The sequence below is a fragment of the Equus asinus genome, chromosome 1 (assembly GCF_041296235.1).
Source record: "Equus asinus isolate D_3611 breed Donkey chromosome 1, EquAss-T2T_v2, whole genome shotgun sequence".
Taxonomy (NCBI): domain Eukaryota; kingdom Metazoa; phylum Chordata; class Mammalia; order Perissodactyla; family Equidae; genus Equus; species Equus asinus.
The window spans coordinates 197,075,081-197,097,165 of record NC_091790.1 but is presented as its reverse complement, the minus strand read 5'-3'; the positions used below and the strand labels follow the sequence as shown (position 1 = coordinate 197,097,165).

Below are 22,085 nucleotides of genomic sequence, written 5' to 3'. Positions count from 1 at the left end.
ACCATCTTCAGATAAGCTGGCTCAAACATTACAAAAATATTGGTAGGAAATTTTCTAAGAACTTCAACACGATTAAATCTTGCCTTATTATACATTATTATAACCACAAAATAAATGTAATGTTTGGGCAATGTTCAAAACCTTTACCTCTAGAACTATTTAAACATTCGCTTATGATTTCCCTTGAACCAAATCCTAAACTTTTTATATACTTTAGGATATTTTATATAGTTTCTTGTTGGAGTAAAGCTTTCCTTAACTTTTATCTCTTTACTCCTAAATTATTCCATTAAGGAATTTACAGTTTCTCTAAACTCTTATTTCTTTCACCTCACAAATGGGGAGATAGAGTCATATAACTCTGTGATATTTTCTGTGTTGAAATTTCAGGTCTAATATGGAAGTTCTCTGCCATGGTATTAATTTTACTGTACTGTTTCGAGCTACCACAAGGTGAGAAGTCACATAATCTAAATACATAACGCAGAGAAAAGCATTGATGTCATTTTCTTACCTGTAATTTTATTCTCCATTAATATTCCTGGCTTTAAAAACTAAAGTCAATTCAATATTTCTTTAAAAAAAGGATATTATGAAAATTTAGCTGTCTCATTTCCTAATGTGGTCTCTCAAGTTTGGAAGATAGGCTTTTCCATGGAACTTTGCCCTATTTTCATCTAGAATTTGGGCAAAACCATGTTTATATCAAAATTTTAATGTGGACATTTTTTTGAGTATTTGTTTCAGCAAATCACATATTTTAAAAGGAAATCCCTGATCAAACAACATTCTCTTTACCTTTCACATGGACCTCTTCTTCTGCAGTGCTCGATACAAGGCGCCCTTCACCTGAGCATTCCTCAGGCTGTAGATGAGGGGGTTCAGCATGGGGTTAAACAGACTGTGAAACAGGGACAGTATTTTCTCCTGCTCTTCTCGTTGATTGGAATCCGGGACTATATAAACCACCATGGCGATGCCAAAGAGGAGTCCAACCACACAGAGGTGGGAGAGGCAGGTGGAGAAGGCCTTTATTCGGCCTTCCTTTGACTGGATCTTTAGGACAGCCCAGAGGATGTGCATGTAGGAGAGTAGCATTAAGCAGAGAGGCCCGACTAAGATAAACACACAGGTAGCAAAGATAACCACTTGGTTGATCCAGGTGTCAGCACAGGCCAGCTTGAGGACAGACAGAATTTCACAGAAGAGGTGGTTCACTTCCCGGGGCCCACAGAAGGGCAACCTGAGAAGGAGAATCACCTGTACCAAAGACAGAATAAATCCACCTGACCAAGATGTGAAAGTCAGAACTATACACACTCTCCAGTTCATGATGACAGTGTACTGGAGGGGGTGGCAGATCGCCACAAACCTATCATAGGACATCACCACCAAAAGCAGGCACTCTGTAGCAGCAAAACCTGAATACAAAAATGTCTGCATAATGCAAGGAACAAAGGAGATGGTTTTGTTGTGTTTCACTAAGTTTGCCAACATCTTGGGCACGTTACTGGAAGCATAGGACATGTCAATGATGGCCAGGTGTGAGAGGAAGAAGTACATGGGGGTGTGTAGACTCGGGTCCAGACAGATGAGTCCCAAGATCACGCCATTTGCCAAGAGACTGAAGATGTAGAACAGGGAGAAGACCCAGAGGAGGAGCACTTCCACGTCTGCACTGAGCTCGAATCCCACCAAGACGAACTCTGTGACCCATGACTGGTTGCTTCCCATTCCCTAATGACAGTTTGTCAAGGACTGAAATGTGATAAAGGATCAGAGCCTGAGAATCAACAAAAATTGGAGTTGTTTATCTCAAAATGAGCTCAGAGAAAGGTTATATCCTTGTCCCTACTTCCCCCGTTTCCCCTACGTTCCTCTTTTTTACTTTTACTATGAAATAAATTTACTTCCAGAAAGGGGTCAAGAATTATGCAACGAACTTCCATATACATTCACCCACATTCAACAAATTTTAATATTCCTTTATATTTTCCTTATCATTGTCTTTTTCTCTCTACATATGTATTTTATTGGACCTAGTTGAGATTAAAATGTAGATGATGTCCATTTACCCCTAAATTCCTCATTTCCAACAAGAACAAAGATATTCACTAACCTAACCACAATAGAAGTATCAAAATCAAACAATTTAATACTGACATGATTCTTTAATCTACAATATTCTCTCTCTAATGCTGCCCATCGGGACCAAATCCAAGGTTACATAATATAATTAATGTCATCTATCTTTAGTCTCCTTTCATCTGGAATAGTTACTCAGTCTTCATTTGCCTTTTATGACATAGACATTTTTGAAGAGTACAAGCAGTTCTCTAGTGGAATGTTCCTCACATTGGGATTGTATGAAATTCTTCATTTTTGATTCAGATTATTCACTTTCTGAGGGAAACACAAGTATCCTCCTCGGTGTATTCCATGAGCAGGGGCATGATGTTAACTTGTCCCATTATTGGTGATGCTCACTTGGATCACTTAGTGAAGATGGTGCCTCTCAAATATTTCCATTATAAAAACATTATTTTTTTCCTAATCTAATTTCTGGGCATCCTTTAAAATTAATATACAAATATTCTGTCCCTCATAAATCTTTCAACCACTTTCAGCATCAGTTGGTTATTTGGCAATACTCAGTTACTGGTAGTCTTTATTGCAAAATGTAGTGTTATAAATCCTTCATTGCTTTTATGTTTATTGGTTGTCAATTTCATTATGAAGATCTGCATAAGCCTCAACATAAAATTGAAGATAAGGAGTTTATACCAAATATCATTTACTAGAACTGAATGCCCTTTCACCAAAGAATAAGTCTTGTGGGTGGGTAATATGTCCTGTACGTGTTTATATCTCATAATAACTAGTACAGTTCTAGATGAAATAGGCACTCGGGGAATGTTTGTTAAATGGATGACTGTCATTTTTAGTTCAAAAAATATGTATACTAAACATCTTCAATTTTCCAGTTTCTATTGACCAAGACATGGTTTCTACTTTATTAGAGGAGTTCACAGTCAGAATTCTATGACTGGAAAATGAAAGAGATAAAATCATAGATTCTTTCACTTCCATAAATATGATTGCATTTGGGAGGATTCTATGTAAATGTTCATTAAGTTTGAGACACAGATTTTTGCTATAGTTAATGGATAATCCTACATTGTGTAGAGTGGGAGATAGTAACATCAGTTTTGCAAAATTCTACTTAGACGCAGTTGGACATGATAAGCAATGACCGAAACACATTTAATCTCCAAGCATAAAGGATAATAATGTTATTGAAGGCAACAGTCTGTCACTACCCAGCAGGAACATTTGTTTATTAACATTTTAGTTTACTTATTTTTGTACCTGAATTAAGAAAACTCATTTTTATGTTTATTACCATTATTAGCATTGTGCTGTTAAAAAATAAACAACATAAAATATAAAATTGAAGGTAGATTAAAACTCTTAAGCAGATACAGTATTCAAATATAGAAGAATATATCACGATAGTGATGACTAAAACTGCACCTTCCCAATGGAGTGAATAAAACAATAGCGGCTCAGGTTTGCATGGTCAATGTGAGAAATTCTCTTCCTAGGCTGTCCTGTAACCCAGAATATTTCCTGATCTATGGATCTTTATTCCATTTTTCCAACTCTTGTCAGGAGTGTTGTCACACATCCTATGCTATTTTGTAATAGGAAACACATTTATATAAAATACTGTGATTTCAAGTCAGATAATAATCACAATAAGGTTATGAGCTGGGATGGTTCCAAGAAGAAATAATTATATGGGAAACTTACATGTTATACAGTCTCATCAAAGAAAATATTTACTGTAACTCTTAATAGAATTTTCTTCTCCGTTGAGAGAGATTTCCCTGGACATCAATATCTTCATTTAGGCTAGGTAATATATAATGTCCTTACATCAACTAGGCTATTTCAGACCCTTTTTCAGAGACAATGTCTGGATGTAAAGCCTCTCATTCTCTGAGTCCCTTCTCCCTGAGACAATTGTGGTAGCTCTACCATCACACCCAATTACAATGGGAAGTGATGGTGAGAGAGATGCTGTAGGAGTTCAAGGACCTCCTACCCACAACACAGAAGGCAGAGGGTCCCCAAGGTTGGAGAGCGAGACATCTAGGTGCCTATTATATCTACCTTCAATGCACAATGAATCAAAAGGGAAGATCACCCTAGAATGTCATTCTTGTTCACATAGCCACGGTGGTTTCCACTGCTGTCCTGTCCTATACCAACCATCCATACTGATAACTACCTCCTGGAATAATTTAATCTCTTCTGCATCAGGAGATGCTAGCACTGGATGTTCTCATAACAATCTACTTTGAGCGAGAATCAACCCACAGAGGTGAGAAATGTACCTCTAAAATAAGTGTAGCATCTCAGTCCCTCAGCAGCTTTGGGATTAAATCACAGATACAGGCGGAGGACTTGCTGAAGGTTCTTCCAAGAACCCAGGAGCAGAGGTTTTATTTTAGAATCAGATGGATTAAAAACACACTTAAGTTTCCATTGAGAATTCAAATTCCCAGAAGGATCAGAAGATATTCTACCTTTTTCTCTTCTCCTTAAGGGGGAAAAACAGGTCTGCATCTTCTCTCTGAGAGCTGAGCTTGTGTCTATTGTCCTTGGAGGAAAACTTCTAGGGAACAGGCAGGGCAGAGATGGCATCACCCTGTTTCTACACAAACTTTCAAACATCTCAAGGGTTATAAACCTGAGACAGATATCACAAACTACAGTACCCAAACTCTTACGATTATTACAGTTTTGTGAATTCATGTTTCTACAGCCCCCAGGAAGGTACATGAGAGGCTGGGACTTTTAGATGGTTCAGAGGTGGGTTCCCATGGAGCCTGTTCTGGCAACACTGAGAGGGAACAGATCCCCCAAGGCAAGATGCATCTCTGTCTGCAGTAGGGGTTGATAGACACAAATGAGGAAGGATGATGATATCATAAGCAACACTTATCGAGCCCTTCTTATATTTCAGAAAATGTGCCAAATGCTTTCTGTTGACTACACAGTGATCCAGACATTATCAGCATTTTATGTGGAGACTGAAGATTAAATATACTAAGTTATCCGTTCTTTAAGTGTGGTCCAGGGACCACTGGGAATTTCTGAGAACCTTTCAAAGAGTCCATGGGATCAAAACTATTTTCACAATAATATTTAGAGACTTTATGCCATTTTCATCCTCATTCTCTCATGAGTGCACCATGGACTTTTCTAGTGGCAACGGGACATGTCATACAGCAACACATAGAATGCAGAAGTTATAAGATCCAGCTGTCTTTGCTTAAGCCAAACCTTTAAAAACTTTTAAAAATATAAACCATAACTTCTCTTTTTACTATTTTTTTTTGTTTTATGAGAGTTATTTTTCTTAAAAATACATTGTTTATATTAAATTGTAATGGAAATGTTTCTAAATTAATTAAAAGTAAATGTTTAATAAATTCTCAGTTTTAATTTCTAATATGATACATACGAAGAGATACAACCACATAAATAAAATATGTTTGTATCCTCAGTAACTTTTCGAGTTTAAAAGTAATGCAAAGTTAGAGCACCATTGCATAAATGATAGATTTGCAAGGTAGCAAGGGCCAGAGCTGGAAACATGAAGTTTACCTTATACCAAACTGGTTTTCGTTTTCTGTTGCTGCTGCAACAAATTACCACAAACCTATCGGCTGAAAACAGCTCAGATCTACTCCCTCACAGTTTCCTTGGTCAGAAGTCCTGGGACAGGTCAGCTGGCTTCTCTGCACAGGTCTCACAGGCTGAAAGCAAGGTCTTGGCTGGGTCTGCATCCTCCTCCGAGGTCCTTGCACGTGGCCCCTCCACCTTCAAATCAGCAGGTGTGTTGAGTCCTTCCCACTTTAAAGCTCCCTGGCTTCCTCCTCTGCTACTAGATGGAGAACAATGCCTGCTTTCAGGAGGCTCACCTGATCGGGTCAGGCCCCCAAGATACCTTCCACATTTTAGATCAATTGATTTGCCAAAACCCTTCACAGCAGGGCCCAGATTAGTGCTTGATTAAATAGTGAGGGGACAGGGATCTTAGGAGGCAAATTTAGAATTCTGCCCTCCCCACAGAGTCTTTTCTCTTAACTGCTGAGCAGTGTTTTCTTTTTTTAGATCTTATAATATTCCTCAGAAAGATGCCATCTCGTCTCTGCTATCTTTGTTCTCAGCTGTATTTGCCTCCAGAACTCCTGCCTAAAATAATCAAAATAATTTTGAATCCTAACTCACAAGGGAACAATTTTCATTTCTGTGTTTTACTCTAGGTTATCAGATTAGGATACTTTAAAGTTTCTTTTAATTCCCAATTTATATGAATTTAACTGAGTGACCCTTTTTTTTTTTAAAGATTTTATTTTTTTCCTTTTTCTCCCCAAACCCCCCAGTACATAGTTGTATATTCTTCGTTGTGGGTCCTTCCAGTCATGACACGTGCGACGCTGCCTCAGCGTGGTTTGACGAGCAGTGCCATGTCCGCGCCCAGGACCTGAACCAACGAAACACTGGGCCGCCTGCAGCAGAGCGCGCGAACTTAACCACTCGGCCACGGGGCCAGCCCCTGAGTGACCCTTTCTTGCACAGTCCACCCACCTGGCCCCTGACCTAGGCTCTCCTACAGCAAAATGATATTTTTCTGATCTTCTACATTTAGAAGAGCATTTATATAACAGATACAGAAGTAGTTTATTCAATTTAATAGCTACACCAATAGCATGAATATGCCTACCACTTGGAGAGCCAGTGGAGGGTAGGGATAGACCTGAAGACACAGCTACATCCTGTAGAGCCATGACACACATTTTCATATATTTGTACTAATTTGATTACTTGTTCTCCTTTGATTTGTGTTATTTGTACCTTGCATTAATCTTGTACAGAACTGTTTAGCATTGAAATGAGCTGATGATTCATCTAAATCAAGTTCTTCTCAGGCCAGCCATTCCCCATTGAGGTTACATTCTGAGGAGGCTTCAACTCCTTCCAACACATTTGATCATCAATACCAGTGTGGTCACATGACTTATTTACATAAGGTGGTTGAATGTTAACAACAATGGGAATGTAACATCATATCGCAGAATTGTCATTTCAATTCAGTTTTATTACAGAACAAGTCAGGAAGCATTACAGAGGTATTTGCTAAGTCTTTCCAACAGATCAGACTCTTGCCCATTACCGGGCTATTATTATGGACAGATGTCATTACAATTAGCCACAACTCACTACTTTGTAGCTTCCAAGTCAGTTGGGGACAAATTTAGTTACCCTATCTCAGTTTAAAGGCTTGGACTGAAACTAGAATGTATCCTGTGTTGTTATATAGTGGGGCCCACTTCCACCCTGCCCCTTCATGGTGAGGACATGGTGTTATTCAGAATAGTTCATTTCCTCCTAACTGCACCACAGATTATATCCTCTTCTGATCTAGTCTTGGAGAGAGTAATGGTACATCAGTGAAAATTACAAGTGCCCCCAGAAAACTGGAATAATTCTCTTGTCTATAAGCACCTCAGGAGTGCAACCCTTGGGCCTCAGCAGCTAGAATGGAAGGCCATTGTCCTGTGGTGACTTTAGCGGCCATGTATATCAAAATAGTCAGGAGGTTCTGTTGGGTCAGGACCTGCCCCAGCAGTATACAGCATCATTTGTGGAATCTGCCTGACCCATGTCACTGAAGTCTCATCATATTTCCAGGCAGGCTCCCATCCTTTCCCTTCCTCCTTGACGAGAATTCCCTCTAAGCTGCTCTTTCTAGTTAACAAATCTTTTCTGACTGACTGTCATTCCTTATAAAAAGTGAATTCAGGTTGTCTAATGATGCCTAGATAGCCACTATTTGTTTTGATTTGTGCTAAAGTCATCTCTCTCCTAAAGCCATATTTTGTTTTGTGGGATAATCCATTTTACTTCTTATTGCCATTGTGTACTAACAGGGTGAGCACAGTTTTGATGTATGTTTTGTTACCCCACAATACTGGGTCCCTCCTACTAGGGTTAGATAAGTGGTAGTCCCACCTAGATGTAATTTAGTTTGAGTATGCCATAAGGCCTTCTCCTAGAACCTTTCTTTTGTGAGGGTAGGGCCATTTCTGAGGGAATTCATACCCACCATGTGAAGTCTACAGTTTATTCCAATCAGAAATCTGTTTTCTCCTTCTCTGTTTAATAGCTTTCTTCCCACAAAAACAAATGTGAGATGTACCTGTGCACAGCACACTATGGCATGCTAGGAATGTAGCTGATATATTTTGTCCATTATAACCAGGGAACTTTCTAAGCATTTGATCATCAAGGTTGACATTTACACAGTGATCAGTCAGCTGAGAATTGTACAACACATGGTCTGATGGCCATGTGGAGAAGGGTTCCTGGAAATTTCTTCCCAAATGAGATCTTTTGTAGTAGAAGCAACCTGAAAAATGAGACAAATGTTACTGCTACATTTGGTCCAGTTTATCATCACATCATATGACCAAAATATTTCCCAGTGCATTGCCACTCGGGATTGCATGCTTCCATTTGACCTTGACAGGTTACAAAAGTGGGGTTGGTTTTGGCAAACATATGACTTCACCATTTTGTGCATCTGGCATAATTTCGTTAAGCTACGATATCATTCTCTAGCTGTGAGCCTCTCTTGAGGCACCAATGTAATATCACATTTCCCTTATTGTATAACCCAATTATTTATTCATTTGTTCGCTCTCAGCTACTATTTCTTCTTTTCTCCACTTATCATTGATTTGAATCCAGTTTCCCTCTTTGGAAGGGACATTCATTTCTGCCACTGTGCTGTGACAGATTGCTGAGAGCAATACCAGTTTAGCAAGTGTCCCTCAGTCCATTCTCTGACATGTAGGGTCTGACTACATAGGCATTGAACTGGTGGGCCTCCTCAACCAATAGGCAATATAGCTGCATTCACCGTCAACCCCAGTTTTGCCAGATGGAGTGAAAACATCTGTATCCCAGCAGGCTTTCAGAATTCTGGCCTCAATGTCTAAAAGTAGAGCTACAGTTTCTTGCTTAGGGATCATCCCTGCTTCTGGCAACCACAATTGCTGCCTTGACCCTGGGACAACAGCATAAGGTAGGAAAACAGAATGTCAAGATAATGAGGGGGAGAATTGTATATAGTACCAGGATCCTCCCTCACCCTCTTTCCCTCAAATCTCCCAGAAATGTGGAGGATGCTGTTGAGTGGGGACTCCTCCTTGGCATGTCAGCTAATCCTTCCTTACTTTATCTCTTCCCATCTTAGATGACAAATATTTAAATTTCCTGTTCTAATTTTCTATCAAATCACTACTCAGAGAATGATATGCAACATAATATTTCTATTTGATATATGTTTTTGCCCATTGTTGGCAGTATGGGCTGTAAAGTGCAGTCTTTGTCCTAAAGAAATGCAGTGTGGTGGTCCAAACGGTACAGCCTTCACTCCTTTAATCATGGCTTCCTTTAGTTCACTGAACATGTTTATAATGGCTACTTTGAAGCCTTGTCTGTTAAATCCAATATCTGGTCACTCTCACAGGTGGTTTCTGTTGCCTGCTTTCTTCTAGAGTAAGGGTCGTACTTCCCTGTTTCCTTACATGTATTATAATTCTTTTGTTGTAAACTCAACATTTTAGATAAAACTCTGGGTATTGGTACCTTTCTCACATCTGCTCTGCTGCTTTTTATTGTTATTTGCTTACTTACTTTTTATTGAGTGGCTGGATCATCTTAGTGAAATCTATTCTCCCATCCACCAGCACATCAGTGTTGGGAGTTAATATCAGAGGATGAGCCTTCTCAGGGGGTGACACCTTGGGTATGCCTGCAGTCACCCTGTGATGACAGTGGTTGTGACAAGGCTCTCTTTGCCTGTCTATTTCCATAACCACACTCAGCTGTTAAACTCCACTGTTGTGGGCTGATTGGTCTCTTGTTTTCAACAATGCTCTGGGGCATAAATTACTCCAGACAAAAATCAACCAAATTTGGGCTCCATTGAAGGTATCCAACAGAGGTCATTGTCAAGCTCCCTTGTGACCCCCAGAGGGCCTTTCTCAGCTATTTCTTTCTCCAGTTCTTTCCTGAAAACTAGCCAGCCTGCAGATTAGCCTATATCTTCAATGGATCTGGCAATCTCTTCCCCCCTGCCTTTCCACACAACTTCCACTGTTTTGAGAGCACCCTTAGGTTTGAATTTCTCCACAGTCTTGCAAATGGAGTCAGTTTCTTTGGGAGAGATTACTAGCTACTTGATAGCTGGCCTACTTCTACCTTAATGTAAATCTCTGAGTCATAATTTTGTGACTGGTTGTGGGGACAATAGCATACTTCTCCCTGAAATCTCCATTTTAGGAACTGGGCTCCCAGTGTGGTGGCAGGGACAGTAGCCTCAGGTGTTTTTGATGGACTTTGTGTGGAGAGGGACCACCACATTAGAGCTGTAGCAAGGGCCCCAGTATTTTAGAGATGTTGTGCCCAAAGAAGAGTCTTTCTTTCAGGAGTGGACGTTGGGCAGAAGAAGGCATCCCCCACTTTCTGTCTCACTCACCCAGAATTTAGCCTTATTAGCAGTTTGCTCCAGGGCAGGAGAGGAAATGCTGAGGTTTTTCAGGTGGGATGAGAAATGCTGCTGTCCTGCCCCTCCTGGAAGATGGCCCTCTGATAGTGAGTTATGGGGAGGGGAACCCCGTGGTCTTGGCAGCGTGTGTCTACAGTGGAATTTCCTTCTCCACGAGGTGAGGAGGGGAAGGGAGGCAGCTGATCTTGGTTCAGATAACACAGACTCTTGCTCTTCATACTGAATCTTAGTAGATTTTCTTGTATAAATCTTTCTCGATTTGCTATATGTCCTTAGGGCTATTTCCAGAGACCTTAACTGGTTGTTTAAAAATAACTTTCACTAGTTTCCCTGTGGAGCATGTTCACAAGAGCTTGTCACACTGTCATACCAGAAGTAGGATTCCCCATTAATGTATTTTTTCTACATAATTTACTGTGAGATGACAAATAAAAATGGCAAGCAATAGGCTATATTGGAGTATATGCGGAAGACATTTGGTATAAACCTAATTCGGCCTGACTTTGTTTTTTCCAAAGGGGCCTGACTGTGGCTATTGTATATCTGCTTAGACATTTCCTATGGCCAGAACAAAGGCGCTTGAGATAAAGGTGCAACTTCCCCCTACATTGGCATTTCCTTAGGGATAAACATCTTTCCTTAGGCTAGGAACTGATTGCTGCACTCACCTTTGACCACCCAGCTCACCAGTGACCACTCAGCTGGAGACAACAGACTGACACCCTGCTGTGTTCACTGTGACAGAAGAACTACCTGCTGTTTCATCAATCCCTGTGCCGACAGAGCAGTCTCGCGACTATCGTAAAAGGGACATTTCAATCCTATGTGAAACATCCTCTCTGGGGGTATATAACCACTCTGTTCACCCCACTTCTTTGGTGCCCTTTATTCTTTCGGGAAGAAAGGCCCCTGGTTATAATCCTCAGATTTAAGCTCAGAATAAACTCACCCAAATTTTCATTTATAGATTGGTTACGGATTATTTTCCTCGACAGAGATAAGGTAATCATTGTCAAATAAAAGGTTAATTTTCATCAAATGCTTCTTTTTATCTATCTTCTTGACTAATTCGTCATTTTTCCTTCCCAAATCGTTACATGCCACATTTGAGGGAGGGGAGGTTTTGATTACCATAGCTGAGGACTGGAATGTTCATCTGCCACTACATTTGAGATGTAAATTTTGGTCCTCTTGTCACCTGCTCTTGTGGTCTAGTAGTTATTTCAGAACCATCCTCTATGATAAGTTTGGAAACATTTATTTTGATCACCTTCATGCATCTTCAAAACTCATGGGCTTTGTGGCACCTTGCAGAGGCTGTCAGCAGGGCCTGCAGTGTCCACCACCTCCCTGCCTGCATGGCGGGGCCTCAGGCAGCTTCCTCTCTCAGCAGGTGCACTGAAAAGCCCTATCAAGGTTTTAACCTACAATACTTACAATTTAGTGACAGAAAAGGATTTTCTTTTACTTTAATCTCACAATTGGAAGCAGTATATTTTAAGGATTTGATATGGGATTTAAAGATATTATCGAGTTTGTCACAGTTTGAAAATCCCATTGAAAAGAAAAAAATCATATTTTATTATTTAAAAAATCGATATTTATTTTCATCTTATGTTGCCTTTAGAGATCAGGGATTCGTCATTTAATGACGTTGAAGTTTATAATTGCAAACTGTTCCTTCTTTTTCATATTGATACTTTACATTTCTTTTTAAATACATATTTTTCAGTAAGAAATCCAGGAATCCCCAGTAAGAAAGCAGGAATCCAGGAATGCCCACATCTTCTTGTGAGAAGATGGCAAAAAGATACTTCAAATCAAATTGCAGAGCAATTTAATACCAGAGAATCAGTGAAATTTGAGAGGGAATTCATGTGTGGTGGTATGAAGATGAGAAATGGGCATGGTGGTTATCACACTGACTGAGGAGAACCAAGAAAGGAAGAAGAAAACAGTAACACACACTCTTATACAGCACTTTATACTTCAAGGGAGAAGAGAGGCCAGAGAGATTTCAAATGAGATTATTGAAAGAAGGATGACTTGGGCTCCGAATATCTGAGGAATTCTCAGCTTTAGGATTCTTCTGTGTTATCAGTCTATAGAATTCCCTTTCTTTACAGGGTAAGGACTTACTTGTTATAAGAATTCCAAATTGTTTTTCCACACTCTCTTTCTTGGGTGTTTCCTGCAGAAATGCCAATAAAGGCAATGGTCTAAACTTTCCCTCGCTCCTGTCTTCTGCCCTTGACCACCCTCGTGTCTTGCCCACGTGGCCCTGCATGCTGTGCCCTGCCTCTTGTCTCCAGGACCTGGGAGTATAATCAAGTGTTTTTCCTGAGGCTCCTCATTAGTACTTTGATGAGTAGAATAAGTAATTTAAAAAGGTCCAATATTTATAAATCTTTCAAATTTGAAGTCTTATGCTTTTTGAATCATCTCTAAGAATCTTTACTTACCCAAGGTCATGAAGATATTCATCCACTTCATTTTCTAAAATCTATATGGTTTCAGGCTATAGGTTTAGATCTATAATATTATTTTTTATTGTGGCATTTATCATGGCAAAAGGCAACAGCGCCACCCAACATATTCACAGGGACCCAAGCCTTCCCCCCTGCCGTGATGATCTCTGCTGTGTGTCACACTGGCCTCTCCTTGCACAGTGGTCTCCTCAGTGCACTCTTGACCTCTGCGTTTCTCAGGCTATAGATAGCAGGTTCTGCATAGGGTTGAAGAGATTTTAAAACAGGGAAACCATCTGCTTCTGCTCCTCCTGATGGCAGGGTTTGGGTGCCATATACCTCCTGATGGCACTGCCAAAGTAGAGCCCAACCACTCAGAGGTGGGACAGACAGGATTTCACAGAAGTAGTTGATTTCATGAGGCCCACAGAAGGGCAGCCTAAAAATGAGAACCAGTTGAATCAGATCCAGGATGAAGATAAATGCTGATTAATTGACGACTAGTACCAAGCACACTTCTAGCTCATGATGACAGTGTAATGTAGGGGGTGGCAGATTGCCACAAATCGATCATAGGACATCACCACCAACATCAGGCACTCTGTGTGAGCAAAATCTAGGTACAAAAATGTCTGCATAATGCAAGGAACAAAGAAGATGGTCCTTTTCTGGCTCACAAGATTTGCCAGCATCTTAGGACACTGTTGGAACATAGGACATGTCAATGATGGCCAAGTAGGAGAGGAAGAAGTACTTGTGGGTGTGAAGTCTAGAATCTAAGCAGATAAGCCCCAGGATGACCCCGTTCCCCAGAATGGTGAGGGTACAGAAGAGAGAGAAAAATCCAAAGATAACTAACTCCAGTGCTGGGTCCCCCTGGAATCCCAGCAGAGTGACTTCTGTGATCTGCGTCTGGTTGTCTGCCATGCTCCTGTGGCAGAGACAGACCAGTCCATGTCCACGACAGGAAGGTCAGAACTGTAGGCCAGTCAAGACACAAAATATTTACTGAATGTTGCGGAGTACTTAGAAATACATTACTTTAGATAGATTTTCTATAATTTATTTTTAGGCATGTTTTAGAAATTAAATTGGTATGCTCATACAACTTAGGTAAAAATTCCCCTTTTATCAATGGGATAATAGGATACACGATTTATTATAGAAATAAAATATAAGATCATAGGATCAATTATTATATACTCTACTGAATAGGATCTACTCACGTGCCCATATGTTGTTTCAGAGAATTCAAGTATTCTGGCTTCCCTTCGATGAGTCCTGATTATTAATGTAGTTGGGGGAGAGAAGACCCTGAGACAACATCTGCAATAGGAGGGAGTATCATATTCTCGGCTTTCTTGTCTTCTTGGTCCAAAGTGTGAAGTGATTAGCGTCCTCTCTTCTTTATATGTTGCTCATTTACCTATTTACCTTCTCATATGCTTTTCTAACCACTTATTTCAGATTTCAAATCTTTCTAAATAATTTCTCAGTTTCCTATTGTCTTTCAAACTTTGTATGCCCCTCCTTTTCAGCAGCTAATAGTCCCTAGATGCATCTTCTGGTACGTCTGTTTCATCTTCAGTGTTTGTAGTTTTATTCTGAGCATTTTCTTTACTTTGTTATCAGCACTTGATATTGAAATTTAGGCATAAGTAAAACAACATTTGACTACATGCAATGAGCACATGTACAAATCTTAAATTCAGTTAAACATGACATTTCTGCAGCCTTTTTAAGTGTGAAACTCAAAAGGGGAAAGTGAATTCACATTACTGTGGGTGAAGTTAGAAATGACAGATGTATTATAGCTGTAATTTTGTTTGGTTGTTTTGTTTTTTCCCTTTCATCACTTAATATAGAGAGAAATCTCAGAGCTTATCTTGTTTTGTGGTGAGACAGAATTGTTTGTTGTCATGATAAATTCCCATTGTCATCCAATCCCCAGAAGATTCCTTTCTCATCACCTGCTACCAAGCGTGGTAACTGCTTCCTACTGTTCTGATGGACTCTGAGCAGCCCTCAGGAGCATCAGTTGGTTTGTTCTTACTAGATATAGACATTTCAAGGCTTTCAACATCTATTGCCAGATTAGGGGTAGAAAATTTGCACCAATTCCTGCCTCTGATGCTGTGTGAGAATCATGCCTCTTTCCCACAGGGTCACCAATACTACAAATGATCAGTTTTAACCTTTGCTAATTTTGAATGTAAATAATTTTATACAGTTTAAATTTACATTTCAACGATAACTGAACACATATTCCTTGAGTGCATCATGTTCCAGCCTCTGTTGGAAGCTCTGGAGGCACAGCAGTGGATCAGGGAGATATTCTGAAGGGGAGACATATTCTGAGCAAGTAAGTGGTCTATCTGTCATCCATCCCTCACATTTCCATGGAGGGGAGGAACCTCTCTACCCCGGATGAAGCACTTTGGGATTCACCCGCCCTCTCTGTCCTCTAGTTGACATGATTTGTGAAACAGGAAAAAGGCACTGAGGATGGCCCTTCTCTGCTCTCCTGTTTGGTCAGAAACATTTCTAGCCTTCCGGTTACAGCCTGTGGGAGCATGTTCTGTCCCCTTTGGGGGTGGGGGTGATCTAATGGCTGTGACTGTAATTTAGAGAGAAATTTTATTAAAGATATAAACTATGTTTTCCAATAGACATCACTAATAAAACATATTTTAAAAATTTCTACCTGATTCCTGTGTCTATTTCTCTATTTTCTCAGACCTGGAGCAAGGAGAGGTCACGGTTAATTACCACCCCTAAAATACCAGGAGTAAACAAATTAAGAAAATATTCGTTGAGAGTGAAAAGTTCTGTGAAGGGAATAAACAGGGTAAATGATAGACAGCGACCCGGTTTGAAAGAGCTCCTATAGATGGGATTGTCAGGAAAGGTCTCTCCAAAGAGGAGACACATGGGTGGAATCTAAACGATGAAGGAGAGTCCACCCTGCCTGCAACCAAGTAGACCGCTCCTTGCACAGAGAACAGTAAAGGCCAGTCCCTGGGCAGGAAGGATGTGGTGAGTTCTAGAAATAGAAAAGATCCAATGTCCCCACACCGTAGGAACCAAGAGATTGTCCATATTCATTTTACTCCTGTTTATATTTTTAAGAATTGGAATTGACATAGAAGTTCATAAATTTCAGATGAATTAAAATATTTGGCTACTCTTGTAACACAGAATACCATGACGCCATTAAAAATGAAAATAAAGATCTTATAGTGAAAGGAAAAACTATCCAGATAAAGTCAAAGCATATGTCTATAATAAGATCCACCTTATATTTTAACATATGAACCTGTTTATATACATACGCCTCTTGTGCTTACTTACAAATATGGAGGAAAATTCTGTAAGTTAAAAATAAATCTGTCTATACTATCTCTACAGAGTGTGATTATGTAGAGACCTAACTTTGTGTAAATTGTTTGCTTTATTTGTTTTTAAATAAAATTTCCTCATTATCAGGAGACAAAACAAGATATTTCCATTTTGGAATAATCCGCTTATAATATAGAACTGAAGTTGCTCATTATTCCTGCTCTTACTGAGAGTAATCCTCATCAAATTTTAATAGGGATCTCAAATATGAACAGATTTTAAGGGCTTAAAATTGGGGAAATAAGTCACTGCATTTTGATTAAAGTTAACCTTTGACAGGAAAAGGGATATTGAAAACCTCAATCCCGTTTTTCTTTACGGAGTTTTTTTTCTGAATTGTCCTGATAGAGAAAAAGATCAAGATCTTGTATGGACTAAAAGTAGAAACAGATCTTAAATCAGGTTGAAAATTATGGCCACATCCACCAAAAGGTGAGGGAGAATATAAGCAGAGCACAGTTCTGATGTCGCACAGGTCAAAGGAAGTGACCTTTGTCGTTCAGAGAAGCACATTTCAATGGCCTTTTAATTTCCTTATCTGTAACATAGCTTCTGGGAATTTCAAGTCAAAAACTGAAAAACATGAAAACAACAATAAAATCAGTACCTGTAAATACAGAATCAGAAGTGTCAGGGAATTTAGCTGTCATCTTGTCCAGGAGTCTTTCCATCAGATTCTTAGAAAAAGTCTCTTACAATCAGCCTGCCTCTTACAATCAGAAGGCCTCTGCTGGAATGACTCACACCAAACTTTCCCTTTATTTATATTCCTGTAATTGCACTTTGCTCACTGGGAGACACATTTGATCCGAGTGCCATGAAACTGCAAATTCTCGAGACAATTGCCTGCTCTCATGTGAACTTATGAGTCTGTGCCTATGTTGATTTGGTGTTTTATTAAAAGGAGGAGTGGCCTTCTTAGAGTAAATTCGTAAGTTTTGAATGGACACTTCACTGGAGTGCTGAAGAAATAGCAGCAAATTAGGGTCGGTAAAATATCTTACAAGGTCACTCCAATATTACTGAATTGATTTTATCTGAGTGGATAGCTATACTTTGACTCATTAATTGATGTATTTTAATTTCATGCAAGCAGAGCACAGTTGAAGGACGTATACCAAACTTCCAATTTTCAGAGATATGAATCGGAAATTGGCCAATTTTTTGAACAATGCAAATGTAGTGACAGAATGGAATATGGCCTATTGTGGACACACCAAATGTGTTAATAGATCCCACTGAATCAAGCTGAATAGGATGGCAGAGAGCTCTTAATCCCTGTGAGCTCCAGGTGCAAGGAGGTTTTGTAAGTTTTTAAGACTCTTCTTGAATAAGCACATTTTGTCGTATGGAAAGCAAGGAACAGAAATAATGACAGAAAGTTAGATAATGACTTCAGAAAAAGTCCCATTTGCATGTCTTTGGAGCAAATAAGGACACAGGAAGCTGGCAAGAGTAAGTTTCTTTCTAAAGATCATGTTTGCATGAGTCAGGGGAGGCCTGCAGAGGTGAATTGTGGGCGAGAGCTTGAAGAGGAAGGGCAGGCAGGCTGAGGGCGGGGCCTGGGCAGCCTGTCTGGGCCTGAGATGGAATCCTGGGAGAGCAGCAAAGGAAAAGTCCAGTGGGCTCATCTGGGACCTCCACGTGTGTTACTCCTGCACCCAGCCAGTGACCCAGGAGAGCGGACACACAAATGCTTCAGCTATCAAATATGCGCACTGTTAGCATCCTTTTCCCAAATGATTTGGATCCTGTGAATATTCAAATTTCATAATTAAAAGAATCTAGAATTATAGAGTTTTACATATAAATTTTTTGGTAAGACACGTCTGATTGAAACTAATAGTCTAGAAAAAAAATTTCCAAATGGCAGGAATAAATAAGAAAGTACATAGAATTCTTAGTGAACCAACTCATTTCATCAAAAGTGAACTACAGACAAACCATTGTAATACTGGATGTCAACTGCACTTTTTACAGTGTTGTAGGAAGGTCATGAGGAGACAGCTCTAGAGTGGTGACTGTCTACACACACTAGTTGTTGATCAGCTCATTTGTGAGGACAAGGAAAATAGAAATATAATATAAGGGAAAGCAATTTTTTTCCTTGTAAATATTGGCATGGTTCTGCATTTTGAATTTTACAGTTCAAGAAGGCAGATTTTTTTTTCCTCTGAGAAAAAGCCTGAGGCAGATACAATAAAGCGACACATACCTGAAATGAAGATTTCTTTAAATGTCCACTCTAGCTGCATATTAAAAAAATATCTTCCGTGCCCAGGATAAGGAGAAAAGTTTCATGGAGACATTTCTCTGTTCTTCCATAGCATGAGGATTATCAGGGACTGAAGAACACAAGATACTGAATAACGATGAGGGCAGCATGGTTACCAGGACTGATTAGACCATGAGTCCAACCTCACTTCTGCAAGGTGAACCGTATGAACTTGAGTCACTTATTCTAAGCCTCATTGTTTTCGTCTCTGAAGTGGTGACAACCAGTACGGAAAGGGCTGACGTGAAGAATAGATACAACGAAATTGAATTATATTAGGAGTGAAAGTGATATCATGAAGAAGAAATACCCTTAAACTGGTATATATTCAGAGTCAAGTAAATGTTAGCTGTTATTAATAGTACTAAAGGGATCAAAAAATTCAAGGAAGATGCCAAATCGTTGGGATTAGGAGTCAACAAAATCATGGTACTGTAAGCTCTTTAGCATTTCTCTCGCTTTTTAAAAAATTAATTGTGAGTTTAAATAAAACACACACATTTTACTTTCATTTCTATCAATGTTTCTATATGCTGATTTTTAAAATTAAGTTTAAAAAAGAATTTAGGAAATGGAGGAATCCTTTAAAGTAACCTCATTCCTGGATTGAAGAAGAAAATGTAGGTTTCAAAACTCAAATGGCTGTTCTGCCATTCCAAATATCCCAATGTGAGAGAAAGTGTGACTCTTGTGAAAGGAAAGGGGGCCATATTCAGGATGTTTACACTGACTCAAAGTAAAGGTTTCTATTTATCACTATGAGAGTGAGAGCCCTGGGCTGTCAAAGATGCAGATCTGGGGCAGCACAGAGTTGACCCATTCTCACACTAACTCAGAAATTACTTACCGTCTCCAACAGTTACTTTGACACTCAGCTTCATCCTAATAAGTAGCACAGTTTAAGAAACAAACAATGATTCTGAGCCCAATTGCCTGGGTTCTAATCCTGGCTTTGCTGCGTACTAGCTTTGTCAACAATCTGTGCCTCTCTGTTCCTCAGTTCTTCCATCTGCAAAATGGGGTGAATACTAAACCTTACTTCATATGACAGCTGAAAGAATTAAATCATTTACCTCACATAAGGCACCTAATATATACCTAAAAATAGATTTTGAGGGATTTGAAAACCATCATTAGAGGGTTTCTTCTGGATCTAATAATCATTTGGAAACATGTTAAGGAATCGTAATATTCCTCTGCTAAACTAAGGAACAAAAGAGACGCTGAGTTTCCCTATAAGACAAGGCCATCTGTCTCCTGGACAAGTGAGAAATGGGTCCTGTTTGGTTAGACAATATTTCCGAGAATCTGTGGGGCAGGAGCTTAGCAGCAGGGAAGGAAGATCAGTCTTAGGGTAAGGAAGCCACTCTCCTCTGCCTTCAGCATCTTCTGTTTTTAAGAAGAGGCACCTGGGCCTCAAGGCCCCTGAAGTTCCTTGTAGCCCCTGAGCCAGTTGATCTCCTACATGGATGGTTAGCTGACTCCTCTGCTCTGACATAGTCATGACAGAGCCAACAACTGCCTTGTGAGGATGATGAATGAGGTGCAGACGGAGGGTTCTAGAGGCTCAGAGGCTTTGTAGTTAATCAATGAATGCATTTCCCATGTTAATTCATTTTCTTCTTTCAGTCGCCCGTGGGCATTTTTGGGTTTGTCTGGCATTTGTTTTTGTTTGCTTGGGATTGGGTGAGGCCAGGATGTCTCTAAACTATGCAAGACCCTGGCACAGAAAAAAGTTAAAAAATTCAAGATTGTGTCATAAACTGATTTCTCTCATACGTATTTTATCAGTCTTAAAATTGCTCCACTCTCTAGTTGCTCCTGTTTGTCTGCAGAGGAGAGGCTGTAATTTCTGAATCTCTCATAGGAAGTGCCCCATAGACCCTGTTAAGACATCATCTCAGATAAATAGGTGATCTCCCAATGAGACAATGCTATTGCCAAATAATCCTTGCACATTTCTCACTTACAAACATTTTTGATTTGGGGGTCGGGACATACCTCTCCTTTGATTTTCTTATTTTGCCCTCCACTTCCAACATCTCCAGATTTCTGAGCCATATTTTTATTTCTGCAGTCTGAGTGAAGACCTATAGTTAAAATATACCTCTCTGTCTCTCTCACACACTCTGTCTTGCCCCAGGCGATAACATTTGATGATTGTCAAGTCCTTCCAGGTCTAAATTCCTAAGTGTCTATCTTAATCTAGCTCTCTAGAGAGTCTTAGTTCTTCAACTGTGGTGGAAGGAGAGCTTCAAAGTAGAAGTAATACATTTAATCTATTGGAGAGTAGAAAAAGAATATTTAAGAGGAGGCAAAGTTCAATTATCTCTTTTTTTAAAATAGCCTGTATGTCCAATAGAACCTCACTCCACTTAGCTCCTTATTCTCCAACACACGCTCCCTACTTCATTCAACTCCTACTCCCCAGGACTCTTGATCTTGAAATTCTTAGTCCTTACTTCAAGTCAATTTTCTGCTTGTATTACGCATTGGACTTGAAACATAAACCCAATCCTTTAAAACAGTCATGGAGCCATCCTTAACTATCCCAACCAAATTAACGTACTCTGGTAGACAAAGAGCACTTATTATAGCATCCTTCAAGGCTGTGCTTCAACAATGTATTGTGTTTAGTATTTTTTATTGTTCATCTTTCCTATAATTTTATAAACAAAGCAAGATTATTCCAGAAAACATATTTTACTTACCAACACTCAGACCTAAGGATAAAAATTTAGCACATGTTCATTCAGATATGCATAATTACCACTGTTATTTCTTTTGGTGACGACAGTAGGGCGACATTTAACACAGCCTATGGTAGATCAAAGAGGTTCCATGCTTTGTCTCCTTTTTTTTTGCTTTTAATCTTTGAACTCGATGGAGCAAAAATATTTACTATAGAAAGTATTAAACTTCTTATGAGTGGTATTAATATTTACATTGATTAATATTTTATTTTGTAGTAAGAATAAACATTACAAAACAGGCTTGGCTCCATCATTCCTGATGGACCTTTATTAAATCAAGTTCAATTTAGAGATAACAGTGTTTGCAGGTCGCAATACAGCACCTAGAGCTAAACTTAAATATCATTTTAATATTATGCCTTCTCTGTGACAATAATTCCTCCTTCAGAGGGCTGGAGTCCTGTAATTTTTTTTTAGGTCCACTTGGCACATAGAATATCATCAGGGCATTTGAAAAAAATAAAATAATATATGCCATGATGAAAAATTAGAAGTATTGATGACTGTTTTCACCATAACTTCTGTCATGGTACATGTTT

At 39.4% G+C, this 22,085-nt stretch overlaps 1 protein-coding gene and 1 pseudogene across 1 annotated transcript; both read right to left on the bottom strand.

Moving 5' to 3' along the window:
* Window positions 1-801: 801 nt before the first annotated feature.
* On the bottom strand, window positions 802-1,734 carry LOC106842287 (olfactory receptor 2A2-like). Its single transcript, XM_014858706.3, has one exon. The coding sequence runs from the start codon at window positions 1,732-1,734 to the stop codon at window positions 802-804; it is 933 nt and encodes a 310-aa protein (XP_014714192.2).
* Window positions 1,735-13,296: 11,562 nt separating this feature from the next.
* On the bottom strand, window positions 13,297-14,046 carry LOC106841915 (olfactory receptor 2A12-like; annotated as a pseudogene).
* Window positions 14,047-22,085: the final 8,039 nt, after the last annotated feature.

Bases quoted from the DNA above. Each gene is read 5' to 3' on its own strand.
- LOC106842287 (XM_014858706.3), bottom strand. From the start codon at position 1,734: ATGGGAAGCAACCAGTCATGGGTCACAGAGTTCGTCTTGGTGGGATTC.